Source organism: Delphinapterus leucas, chromosome 3 (genome assembly GCF_059928025.1).
Source record: "Delphinapterus leucas isolate spDelLeu-1000000601 "Yukka" chromosome 3, BTC_Dleu_Yukka2, whole genome shotgun sequence".
NCBI classification, from domain to species: Eukaryota; Metazoa; Chordata; class Mammalia; order Artiodactyla; family Monodontidae; genus Delphinapterus; species Delphinapterus leucas.
The window spans coordinates 59,133,436-59,146,804 of NC_143131.1; the positions used below are offsets into that span (position 1 = coordinate 59,133,436).

The 13,369-nt window shown below is 36.5% G+C and overlaps 1 protein-coding gene across 8 annotated transcripts in view; it reads right to left on the minus strand.

The window, feature by feature from the left end:
- The window catches only part of ANKRA2 (ankyrin repeat family A member 2), a 33,509-nt gene that overhangs the window by 19,936 nt on the left and 204 nt on the right, over nucleotides 1-13,369 (minus strand). For 4 of the 8 annotated variants that reach the window (XR_016392706.1, XR_016392705.1, XR_016392704.1 and 1 more), the window contains exons 1-8: nucleotides 12,885-13,345; nucleotides 10,084-10,476; nucleotides 9,063-9,221; nucleotides 7,330-7,395; nucleotides 5,230-5,327; nucleotides 4,599-4,724; nucleotides 4,240-4,306; nucleotides 3,653-3,733 (exon numbers count right to left, since the gene is read on the minus strand). Coding sequence is in view for 5 of the 8 variants with exons in the window: in XM_022595117.3 (XP_022450825.1) it covers nucleotides 3,653-3,733; nucleotides 4,240-4,306; nucleotides 4,599-4,724; nucleotides 5,230-5,327; nucleotides 7,330-7,395; nucleotides 9,063-9,221; nucleotides 10,084-10,372 (886 nt within the window). In the remaining 3 variants the exon portion in view is untranslated. Of the gene's footprint in view, nucleotides 1-2,556; nucleotides 3,339-3,652; nucleotides 3,734-4,239; nucleotides 4,307-4,598; nucleotides 4,725-5,229; nucleotides 5,328-7,329; nucleotides 7,396-9,062; nucleotides 9,222-10,083; nucleotides 10,477-12,884; nucleotides 13,346-13,369 lie in introns of those variants that run through there. The other 4 variants (XM_089909008.1, XM_089909007.1, XM_022595100.3 and 1 more) reach the window with 3 other exon arrangements.

A 13,369-nucleotide genomic window follows, 5' to 3' on the forward strand; every position in this document is an offset into this window, starting at 1 on the left:
CTCCCTCTGTTTGTGTGTCTGCATGTCTATAATTAAGAAAGACCTTTACCTCTTGTTGTGTAAGAGAAATATCTTCCTAACACTGGAGGGTATTAAAAAACTAGATTGGTTTATAAAGATAGTCACTTACATGAATCAAATATTCCCTCAAATCCCAGAAGATAAAGAAACTGAATCTCCTCTGGTATTTAGTGTGCTAGAGTATTAAGAAAAATATTTTTCTTACAGAAATCATTAGCTAGGAAACATTTTATGAATTCAAGTTCACATAAGGATAGTCCATTTCCAGCATCACCTGGAAACTTGTTAGAAATTAAAATTCTTGAGTCCCAATCCAGACTGACTGAATCAGAAACTCTGTAGGTGGGACTCAGCAATCAATATTTTCAAAAAGCCCTCAGATCATTCTGATATACACTAAAATTTGAGAACCACTAATCTGGGGAAAACTACTTAGTTCAACTCTCTGCTTACTATTGACTAAAAGTACCGGATTTAGTGAAGTCACGTGTTAGTTTGTAGATTTCTATACTATAGAGATGCCAGTAATTTCTGTCCAGTGGAAAAGATAGCCTCAAAGGTTACGGTTTATGGCCTTGTTGGATGTCCATCAGATTTGTGTCTAACTCAGCAAGCTTATATTAACATTGCCTAAAATATCTAGCTCTTGGAATTAGTTTTAACATCTAACTGGTTTCCTTACCAATTAGTTGAATAAAATCTTTGACAGGTGTTCAATTTATATTTACATAGAATAATGTTTTTAAACTTTTTGAAAATTATTGTTAGTGTATTTCACTCTGTGGCAGTAATGAGCCCTAGTACTGTACTAGGCAGTGAATGCCTTGACAGCACGACTGTGTCTATTTTTGCTCAGTATTTTATCCTCACATCAAGCACAGTGTCTGGTACATAAGCTCTAAATAAGTTTTTGTGCAATCAATTAACACTACCTAAAAGGTATTTGATTTTTTTTAAAATAAATTTATTTTTGGCTGCGTTGGGTCTTCGCTGCTGCGCATGGGCTTTCTCTAGTTGTGGCGAGCAGGGGCTACTCTCCTGTTGTGGTGCGAGGGCTTCTCATTGCGGTGGCTTCTCTTGTTGCGGAGCACGGGCTCTAGGTGCGCGGGCTTCAGCAGTCGTGGCACATGGGCTTAGCTGCTCCACGGCATGTGGGATCTTCCCAGACCAGGGCTCAAACCCGTGTCCCCTGCATTGGCAGGTGGATTCTTTTAACTACTGCACCACTAGGGAAGTCCAAGGTACTTAATTTTTAAAAGAGGAATTTCAGAACTGGCCCATAAGTATCATTCCTGTTGTTTTAATTAACTGTGTCTATTTCTTAAGGGATTTTTCTGGGGTTTGTTATCAGGGACCCCGAGGCTAAAAGGTGATAGAATAGGAAAGGGGAATTTTGTTCAAGATATTCTCTGAGATCTGTTGGCTGTCGACCTGAGTCCGATTAGGAGTGGTTATTTTAGAGTCAATCCCAGCATAGGTTGTTTGGTTGCTGTTCAGTTGCGGAGAGCACTTGCAAACAATACTGAGTGATGTGCCCAAAGGGATCATTGGATTTTGTTACTTTATAATATGAACAGGAAGTAACAAACACTTCATGGATAATGTGCCATCAATAAGAAAAGGAACCAAATGGACGGGTGAATGGTTTTAGGTAAAATCAATTTAAAGCATATGCCTGACAAGGGGGGAAGCATTAGTACTATTTTCACGTATGATTTAGCTTGCCTTTGGAGTGAACATCTATCATTTTTTTCTTCCTGTCGTTTTCCTTTAGGCCTCCTGCTTTCCAGGTGGTCTGGGGGCAATGGTGGGTTGTTAACCAGTCATCCCCTTCTCCCCTCAACTCCATACAGTGGTGCATTTATATCCCATGCTAAGTAGATTTCTGCCTCCTGGAAAATTTAATCCCGAGCAGAATGATAAACAAGGGGATTTAAGCATTACCAAAGCGGCATCCAAAATGACTGGCCATGACTTCCTGATTGAGATCCCTGGCCTAGTTTCATCCCTTTGGAATTGCCTGCTTCTTCAGCTTTTCCTTCCATTCTGTGACTTTCCATTAATTCCTTTTTGCTTAAATTAGCTAGATCAAGTTTATGTGGCTTACAACCCAACTGTCATAACTGCCATCACACCTATCTTCCAGATGAAGTGGTTTAACCCAAGTCCCACGCTCAGTGGTCATGTCAACTTCTAGCTCGTGGCTCTCTTCCAGATGTTGGTGTAGCACGAGTTTATAATGCTCCTTTAGTGGAATTTAGTGGAAAGAGCATCTGACTTTTATTGAAGAAATGAGTTCTCTTTCACAGAGGGCTTTTCCTACTGAAAACTTACTCACAAGGTTAAAATATTCTCAATATACTTCTAGAAATGACAATCAATAAGTCTTTGTTGACTAATTAACATTCGGTTTATTTTAATTATATTGTTTGATCTAATGGAGTATCCTGGCAGGACAGAAGGGTTAAACTAAAAATCCCAAAGAGATACCTTAATAATCTTACGCAATGTAAAAAGAACAACCTGCATGCAAACTAACAGAAGAAAAGTACTTTATTCATTTATAATACCATTTTGTAAACAACCACACTGTGCATTTTTAAATTCAATAATAACAAATTTTTTTCCTATGGATTTATAGCAAACTCTATAAAAAGTCAATGAGTTAATACAAGAGTGAAGATGAATAGGGCAGAATAATTTCCAAAAATGTTAAATTACAGCACTTGATACAAACACAGATAACTATCTGTACCATAAAAATTTACATGCCACAAAACACTCATTTATAATTTTAAATATGCGGTAAAACACATTTATAAAAAAGCATCAACATTAATTTTATTATAAACCAGTGAATTACTCAGAGGAATATTTATTAAAACTTACTAAAAATCAGTCAATATTGCAACTGAGGTAAAAATTTATAAGTAAACAAAACTATCATTTATAAGGGCCAAAAGTAAACGGAAGGGCAGACAACACTTTCTGATGACTATGTCTACTCCTTGATGTTCTGAAGCAGTTTCAGTAAATGTGACTCAATAACCTGTTGAACTAGAACACACATGTGATCAAGACAACAGCGTGTTGATTACAAAATTTTTAAAAACTATCAAATTCAACTTAACATCACCAACATTTTCCTAAAATAATTTCTAATTAGGGTATAATCATAGTCTGAGGGCAATAAGATTACAGTGCAATACTTCAAACTTAGTCTGTCACTGACTTTAGTAATTGTCCAAGTTACTGGGTTTTCTGTTCTTGGTTTCTAAATTTTGAAACTGAAGGAGAGTCCAGAATACAAGGTTGTTCTAAGGAACAGAGAAAGGGCAACTATAAAGCATTTTATAAATAGTTTGCTGTGAAATGTTAAACACATCTTGTAAATAGGTGTACACGTATCCTCCAGCAACTAATTATTTGGGATGGTGAAAAGTAATAGTAACAAACTCATTTCTAGACTTTGTAGGAATCTATTGATTTTGCCCACAGTTGAAAGTATATGTCAGGAGTTAGGATAACATGCATGTTCTATAACTGCAAGTGATGAGAATAGTTTGGACCACTGGTTTGTATTATTATATAACTTTACTAAAATGAAACCTGAGAGTTCTAAACCACTTACCACTTCTATAGCCCAAGGCTACAGCTAGATCCATAGAATTGTATCCAGAGTCGGTTTCAATTGTTGGGTCAGCTCCATTTTCTATACCAAAACAGAAAAATCTACATAAATAAAATGAAAATATGGATATGTTTGTCTATCACTGGCTCATGCGCAATTAGCGGGACAGATTTTCTGCAAATTTGGAAGGTATTTTCAGGATGGTCTGACAAAGTACAGAGTACACAGAGGGCATAGAATTCACTCTGGTGGGTCGGAGGGAAGACACTTCAAACATACAGGCATCCTCTAGAGCAACTGAAACTAATACACCACTACAGACAGCACTCAGGCTTAAAGACACTGTGGACAGAGAAAAGAGCCGAGGATTCACATGTGATCCCTAAAAGGAAGCAATAAGGACAGATACTGCGATTGCAGGCGTGCTGTGTGATGGAGCTACGGCTTACATGGGAACCTTAGGGCAGCAGGTGCGCCAGGGGTGAATAACGTATTTAATAATAGTTCAGGATTCTCTTGAGGCTAGCTTGTAAAAAATAATGTCTTCATGTGGCGTTTTCTAAATATTTCCACTTTTATCTGCTTACCTAAGAGCATTTTTACACATTTCACATGATTTCCATGTACAGCGTAAAGCAAAGGCGTCCCTCCATTCTGCAAAAGGAAAGGTGATTTAGTTTTTCAAGGTGAGCAAGATTCAAATAATTTAATGCTCCTGTGAATTGGGCATGTAAAAGTAGTTTAAGGTAATTTTAATATTTTGTGAAGAATACTTAATCAGAACTAATAATTGAGTTTAGGACATTAACTTTTTCTCCCAGCTGTTTAATTAACTAAGGTAATTAATTATTCTTCCAAGGGTTTAATAAAGCTTATTGTGTCTCCCCAAACCAAATAAATCCTAGAGTTTGTTCCAGTAATTTAAAAATCAGTATTACAGACTCACCCAGTCATATTCATTTACATCAACTCCACAATCCAGCAGCATTTTGACAATATCTGTGTAGCCCTTACTACAGGCTAATGACAGTGCACTTTCTCGACCTTTTCCTAAAAGCTGGGGATCAGCACCCTGCAGTGGGAAATAGAGATAAAAGACTTTTCAGTTTATGAAAACAAGAATATTGTTACTTCTGTCAATAATAATTACAGTTCAACACTTAGGTCAGGTAATGTTCTGGGGTTAATAAAGAAAGAACACAAACTTCTACTCCTGGGCGTTCTGTTATCAAGGTTGTCTGGAGGCCTGCCTTCCTCCCTCTACCTCAATCCTAACTATCTTGTCACTTTGGAGTCAAATTGTATCTTCTCCAAGAAGCTTCTCCTACAGGGCTGACAGGACTTTTGTTCCCATCGTGCTTAGCAGGGCTGGGCACTCACTTCTCTCTCCAGCTTCATGGACGACTACACTTGCCTGCTCAACCAGATGCAAGCTCCACAAGAATATGAAGAGCATGTAAACATTTTTTGGATCCTCTACCATTACGTCTAGCTGGCTGGAGATGTAAAAACTTTACTAAATACTTAACTGAACTTAAGTAACTGTACATATACATTTTCTGAGGCATTTTCCTTACATTCTGAAGTAGAAACTCTACCACAGCTATTTGCCCGTGTGCTGCAGCCCACATCAGAGGAGTAAATCCTTCGTCGTCCGTGTGATTGATAACATTTTCTATTTAAAAGAAAAGCAATTTTTGTGATCTAATTTAACAACCACATATTAATATCTCTATGAAAATACTGGCATTCTAAAAAGGTGACTATATTACCCAATGAGGTTCACGTTTGTGCTGACTTGTGTTCACTGAAGTGCTGTGTGTCTTTGCAATTTCCAGTCTCAATGCATTAAACTGTGCCTCAAGGTACGTAGCTGAGTTCAAATAGCACATTATTTAAAGTATAAACTACCAGACACAACATAATGCTAGGTACAGGGCAGTCCACAGAACACTGGACACAGAATCAGGAGACCAGAGTTTGAATCCTGACTGTCACTTTCTAGCAGTGTGATTCTGGGCATGTCATTTAATTCCTCTAATATCCAGAATAATACCTTGCTTATCTCAGTAGTTAGCTGGGAGGATCACAATAAAAATGAGGTTATACGATAGCCCTTAGCATTACATAAATACATATTATAAAAAGCCCCAAATTAGTAAAGCTATTTTTACTCTCTAGCCAATACTGCTGCCTTTGAGTCTCTTAAAATTTTTGGTGGTTTGCTAACATAATATAATATGAATGAAGACTGAATAATCTGAAACACAATTCTATGCAATTCTACCTCAAAACCCATTTTGTTCCCTAGATTCAGTCTACCAGGTATAAAGTCCACAGTTTTTTCCCTAAATTTATATAGTAGATTGAGAATAAAACCTTCAAATGTTTATAAACAAATAGGAATATAATGATGAAGTCTTTCTTATAAAAGAATGACATGATTAAAAAAAAAGCCACTCTTTAATCATATGCCCTGCATTCAATTGATAATGTTGGGACAATTGGCTAACTTTTTGAAAAATGAAAATAAAAGTTAAGCTCCACCTTTACCTCATTACACCAAAACATATTCCACATGGGTCAAAGATTGAAATGTAAACAGGAAACCACAGAAGTTCTAGAATAAGGTATGAGTGAACTTATTTATAATCTTGGAATAGGAAATCTTTTCTAAGCAAGATATAAAACTCAGAAGTCACAAAGAAAAAAATAAATTTACCACTTAAAAATGTTAAGCCTGTGTTTGAAAACATCATAAAGTCAAAGGAAAAATGGCAAACTGGGAAAAAACTAGATTCAACATAAACAAAAAGTGAACTTCTTTAATTTAGGTAAGAGTTCATATAAATCAATATAAAACAGGCAGTTAACACAAAAAGAAATTCAAATAGATCATAATTTTAAAAAGGCAAACAAAACCAGTATGAAATACCATTTTTCACCCATAAGATTAGCAAAGATTAAAGTCTGATAATATTCTGTGTCAGTGAGGGTATGGGGAAGTAGAAACACTAACTCTGGTGTGAGGACAGGGCAAACATCTGGCAATGTATATAAAAATAAAAATTCATATACCTTTTGACCCAGCAAATATACTTGTAGGAATTTACCCTATGGATATACTTTAAAAGAATGCCAACAATATTGTTATTTAATAGAAATAAACTGGAATCAACTACCATCAGGGGAACTAGTTAAAAATAAAAAACATAGTATATGCATATGCAATACAATGCAAAATCACAGACCTATTAAAAAGAATGAAATAGATCTTTATGTGCTTATATGGAAAGATCTCAAAATTTAAGTGAAAAAAGTAAAGCGCAATGCAGTGTGTATATTTTCCCTCTTGTGTAAATAAAAAAAAGCACATATATACTATACTCTCACATATTGCCCCAAGTATAAATATTTTCCAGAAAAGTCTTCTGAAAATATAAGAAACTTATAATGTTTGCTTCTGCAGAAAAGGCGAGGGTGGTAAGGGAAGCTTTAACTTCTATATCTTATATCACTATTTTTTTTTAAAGTATCTATTGGGTTATCTGCCTGGTGAGGTTATGCAACTATTTTTTTTTTGTCTTTATACTTTCTTGTATAAAAAGAAAACAATAACAAATCTGATAAATCCTATTAAATTTGTTTTAAATACATCTAAAAAAATAGGCTAGTACCTTGTTCAATACGAGCAGCCAGGTAGAGCATCTCTCCCTGAGCAGCCAACTGGTGAACAGACAAAGCTGAAACAATACCATAAAAAGTTTCATGTATATCTGTAGGTACACTTTCATCATCTCATTGTTCATGCCTGTGTAGCAATTTTCCTTTCCAAAACACGAACTATCATTTTATTGTCTAAAAAAATCTAACTTAAAATATAGCCTAACATTTGCAGATGTCAGAATTACCTTAAATATCTAAGAGTCTGAGAATTGACTCATATATGTTTAAGGTAATTCTGACATCTGCAAAGTGTTATTATCAGTGAATGTGCAAATTGTTTGATTATTAACAATGCAAATTGTTACTGATCTTATGAATTAAAGAAATGGTTTAGGTACTTAATTTTTAACATGGTATCTCTTTATCCAAACTTATAAGGAAGTTGGGTCTAAAAGACTCTTGTTTTTTAATTGACTGTATTCATTTAAGTCCCAAATATCATTATTTCAAGAGGCCATGGGTATTTCTTAACTTTTGGAGGACTAAGATAGTAAATTAAAAACTAGCTGACAGGAAATTCTTGAGTACAGACCTATTTGTGGCTAATTAGCTGTGTGACCCTGGAGACCTGATTAAACATTTTTGTCTAACATGAAGTATGTGAACCACATGATCCCTAGTTTTTTTTTCCTAAAATTCTATGGTTGGGGAATTCTCTGGTGGTCCAGTGGTTAGGACTCGGCGCTTTCACTGCGGGGCCCCGGGGTTCAGTCCCTGGTCAGGGAACTAGGATCCCATTAAGACTCTCGGCGTGGCCAAAAAAAAAAAAAAAATTCTATGGTTGGCATATTTTAAGACAATCTCTTTATTTTAAAACAAAGCCAAACAGGTACTGTTCTATGACAGTTCATCTTAAAAATCAGTATCACATGATCCTTGATTTAGGATGATATGACTGGGTGGCCTTAATACAGAAAGGAAAGCAATTGGGAGGCATATGCAAATTTACATAAATAAAACAGAAATGGCTCTTAGGTAGAGTTAGAGTCATGAACTCGTTCTGGCTTACCTACTACAGCATACAATTCAAAATCAGGAGGGACACAGTGTTTCCAAAGTAAAAACATATATTTCACCATGCTTTAGAATACAGATGCATTTATGTTATATTCTCAAATATAATTCCTAACATCAAATTGCTAACTGGTTTCCTCTCATTAAGAAACCCGTACTATATAGAATATTTTCTAGTTTACAGAGAAAACCCTTCATTTTGTTTCTTCTAGAATAATTCTACATTAAAAAATTGTAAATTCAAAGTTTTTAAAGAGGTGATTTCATATTCATATTACATTCAAATTCGAAATTATAGTAGACATCGCTCAGCTTTTACTACAAATCATTTGTTGATCAGTGATCTAGTTTATAAAATGCACTCCAAGAACACAAAAACACAATGTCTTGCTTTGCACAAAGTTCAGAATAACTCATTGTTTTTATAGTAAAATTATGAAGGTTTTAAGAATATTTCAATCTGTATTTGTTCTCAACAGAGAAACATAAAACATGAAATATTTGAATATGCAATAATATGTGAGTTTTAAATTACTAAAACTATCAGGACATCACTTAAGCTTTCCAAAACAGAATATGCATTTAATGAAAATAATGTTTCAAAGCCAAACTCTTGAAATCATTACATTAGTAATAACAATATTCTAATACATCAGTGGGAAATACTTACAATTTGCTAACAGAGGTGTGGTTGAGACCTCATTTCCTCTGTGTTTGTTGGTTAAAGTAGTTGACTGTTTTATGGGTGAGAAGTGCTTTGTTGTAGAGGGAGTGTAGACATGCCTTACTTGAATTCCCGGAGAAGGAGATGTATGGATACTGCATTCAGCTAAGTAAAATTAATTTAAACACATTAAAACAATATTTTAATAACAAAGCATTTCAAAGTTCTATGTCAATGTTTACATTAAAAAAGAAATACAAGATGTATAATATCTTTAACTGGTTCTCAAGTGATACTATTTTTTTGCCATAAAAAATCTGTACTAGTGGGCTTCCCTGGAGGCGCAGTGGTTGAGAGTCCGCCTGCCAATGCAGGGGACGCGGGTTCGTGCCCCGGTCTGGGAAGATCCCACATGCCGCGGAGTGGCTAGGCCCGTGAGCCAGGGCCGCTGAGCCTGTGCGTCCGGAGCCTGTGCTCCGCAACGGGGAGAGGCCACAACAGTGAGAGGCCCGCGTACCGCAAAAAAAAAAAAAAAAAAAAAAAAAAAACTGTACTAGTAAAAGTTCCAGAAAAAAAAATCAATATTAATCTTGAGCAATTTTATCCAGAGATTAGTTTTTTTTATTCGATAGATTGTTATAAAAGTAAATCTACAATATGATGACAGATTTCACTGTATTAAAGCATTGGAAGCTAATGCCAATCACATATTCATGGAGTTAATTCATTTACAAAAGGCACAAAATTTTTTTCTCCTATAATTTTAAAAGGTACAATAATAAACTTTACTAGAGAATTTGTAAATAAACAAAGGTCAAGGAAGAAGTAAAAATCAACATATACTTATGGACATTATATAACATGAAATTATTTAATTTTGGTTTCTATGAGATTCTAGAAAATCATAATTAAAGATGACTTCCAAACTCTTCGCAAACTCAAAATCTCATGATCAGAAAGGGAAAAAAATAAAAAATAAATAAACAAAAACAAAACAAATGCAGATATTTATACCATAACTTTCAACCTTTAAATAGGACAGATGCCACCTCCAGGTCAGAGTTAACTTGATCTTGAATATTTTTACTATCTTCTTCATTTAAGGACTTCACAAACCGAGAACAGACATTCATATCAAATCTGTTAGGCAGTATGAATTTCATCCCCATGGAAACACCCTGAGCTGATCCTTCTTCTGCATTTGAGTCCAGCTGATGTTCTATTTTAATGTCTGGCATGCCAGTTAGACTGTAACTGCTGGGGCACTCTTCTACTATCAGCTGGGCTCCAATATCCAAATTTGCTGATGTAGCCATGATTTCAACTGTAGTTTCAATAATTAAAACATTTCTTCATGATTTCCCCTTGGTTTTATAAGAATGGCATACAGTGTATTCTTCAAATTTGGGTATTAAAACATCTGAAAGAAAAAAATTAAAAGTATTATATCAACTTAATGTATACAAAATAATCATTTTCAATCACGTATGCAAACAGTGCTCTTATTAGCAACTATACATAATAGAAAGAATACAATCTCCAGAGGTAGAAAAACCTGGGTCTGAATCCAAGCTTCACCATTTATTAGCTGTGTGAATCTGTACAAGCTCCTCAACCTCTCTAAGCCTCAGTCTCACTTGTAAAATGGGTATACACCAGTAACCTCACAGGACCCTGGCAAAGACCAAATGAAATACAGTAACATTCTCACCGCCATCACTAGGTCCCAACAAATTTTACTTATCCTTTTCTCCCCTTTCCTATTCCTGAATATTGCCAAATGGATTTTTTAAAAATCAGGCTAACAACAAAAATAAACTTTCATGTAAAAACTTTAACCTCTAATCTGAGGTTTATTTTTTAACATGCTGTTAAAATTTGAATTTAAGAAAAGATAGAACTCATGTTGTACCCAAGTCTATCAGCATCTACAATATCCATGATTCCTGGATAGTGAAAGGCTTTACAAAGTTTTGGTTATGATGAACGGAAAACATACTTATTAATCAGTTTTTGTTCAAATCAAGTGTTAGCAACTTAATACAGGTTTTTATGAAAAATAAAGTGTACAGATTATGGACTGGCTTCCTTTGCTTTAGCATCTCTAGGACATTATAATCTAAGTATAATTTTTGGTCCCAATTTTTATAATAAGTATTAAGAAATTAGAATTATTCATTTTTTTCCAAATATAGATTGTCAAGACATGAACTCAATAAACGCGAACTCTCAAAACAGAGGTTAGAAGCACACCTGTTACTGAATCATTTACTATTGTTTTAAAATGAGTTTTCAGTAAGGTAATCACTGGCACTTTCCTATGGACCTTAATAAAATTTCAAGAGAAATTTCATTATTGTACCTAAAATTGCTTCTAAAAAAAGGAAGAACTCCAAGGCATATAATTGTCTTACACATATAGTCACTGAGACAAGAGGAAAATTAATAGCATCCAGTTAATTTTTTCATGTTAGGGCTTACTGCCTCAGAAATTTTGAGGGTGCAGGGTGTTTTAAAATTGTAATTAATTGGAACTAACAGAGAAAAGTGCATTAGGACCACAGTGGAGCAAAGGTTGGCAAATCATACATTTATAGGTAATCACTTTTACAGTTTTAAAACATCTTCCAAGATTGATCTTTATAACAATTCTTTGAGTAGTCAGGGCAGGTAATCATTATGTTCACTACAGAGAAGAGAAAAGAGGAGCTCACGACTCCATCACCCTGTTCGTTAAAAGAAAAAGCAGCACTAAACTAATCCAAAACTTCCAAGGGAGAAAGAGTTGAAGAAATAATAAACGCTAATAATAATGTTAACAAGTAACAAAGTCAACACACTTCAGCAAACGGTAAGAAGGAGACTAAAACAGAAAATGAGTTGTGATTCAAATGGAGGTGGAGGGGCAATGCAGAGGTCTTTAAAAGTATATTACAAGATATGAACTGTGTTTCCTGAGGGAAGAGCCAACTCACACAGACTCCTACCCAGAGTTGGGCGAAGTGCAACTCCCCTGACCTCACTCAGCACCCGCATATATCTTTATTTTAGCATTTATCACTCTCTTGAAAATTTCCATTTAAACTCCTAATAAATTGACAACTCCTCTAGGATGGGGGGGGCACTCTTACTAATTTCTGCACACAAACAGTGCTTGGTTCTATCACGTACTCCATATTTTCTGATCTGAACCTTAACAAAGCTTCGTATTCTTTTCTACCCTGAAATGAGCCTGCAAGATGCTCAACAAACATCTGCTGATTAGACCTGGCTTTCCGTTCCCAACATCACTACCAACTAGCTGTGCAACCCTGGACAGAGAAATCATACACGTTTCCTAAGACTCATTTTATTCAGACAAGATGAAGATGGTTGAAATAGGTATCTCTAATATTCTGTCCTATTCTAAACATCTTCCATGTTACAAATCAGGGTTTAGAAATGGAATTACCAGTCTTTGAGGGAAGAAGAGCAAATGTACTTGGGGGAGGAGGGAGTCGAAACAGAACGCTTATCTTGGCACCACTCCAGAGAGAAGAAGCAACACTGACTGGTTAAGCCATAATTTTGAAGTATAAGAGAGGAAGGGGGGAAAAAAAAGATGATCGAGAAGAGGAGGCGGTGAGAAAAAGAGGTAAGGCCAAGGAGAGCTAGGATCACCTCAATCTGTCAGAGCCCAGGGATAAGGGGAGAGAGACCCTAACAAATAAAACGGGTAACTGGGTTAATCCACAGTGGGTGCTAGTAACAGGAGCCCCCCGGTTCTTCCTCATCCTGGAGTTGTTCTACAAGGACAGGAAGGTGCTATGAAAATGAATGATGCCTCACAGGCCACAGGTGTCCCGGCGTCCCAGGACAGGAACCCGCTGGAGGGGAGACTGTTGCAGGGAGGGAAGTCCGCTCTGTCGCCTCCCGCCAACTCTGCCCGAAAAATTCCAGCGCGGCTCGGGTAGGGAGGGCGGAAACTCTGGCTCAACCGCAGCGGGCTGGTCCCGGGGATAAGGGCCGGAGGCCGACCGTGTGGGAGCGAAAAGCCTGGCGACCGCCTTCGACAGCCCACAGCGAGTCGGGCCTTTCCATCTGGGCCAGATTCACTGCAGGGCCCCACCCCCCGGCTTGTTTTGACCGCGACGTCACTTCCGATTTATTCTTTCGGTTTCCGGCCAAAAAACGTGCCGCACCGGTGAAGCTGTTGCAGGGAGGGACTTCCAGGTATTTTCCCGCCGCTGCTAGATCCTTACTGCTCCAGTACTACAGAGACAGTGTCCCTTCGCCTACAGCTCTGGTTCACTAGCGCCAGGCCTCGGCCTCTC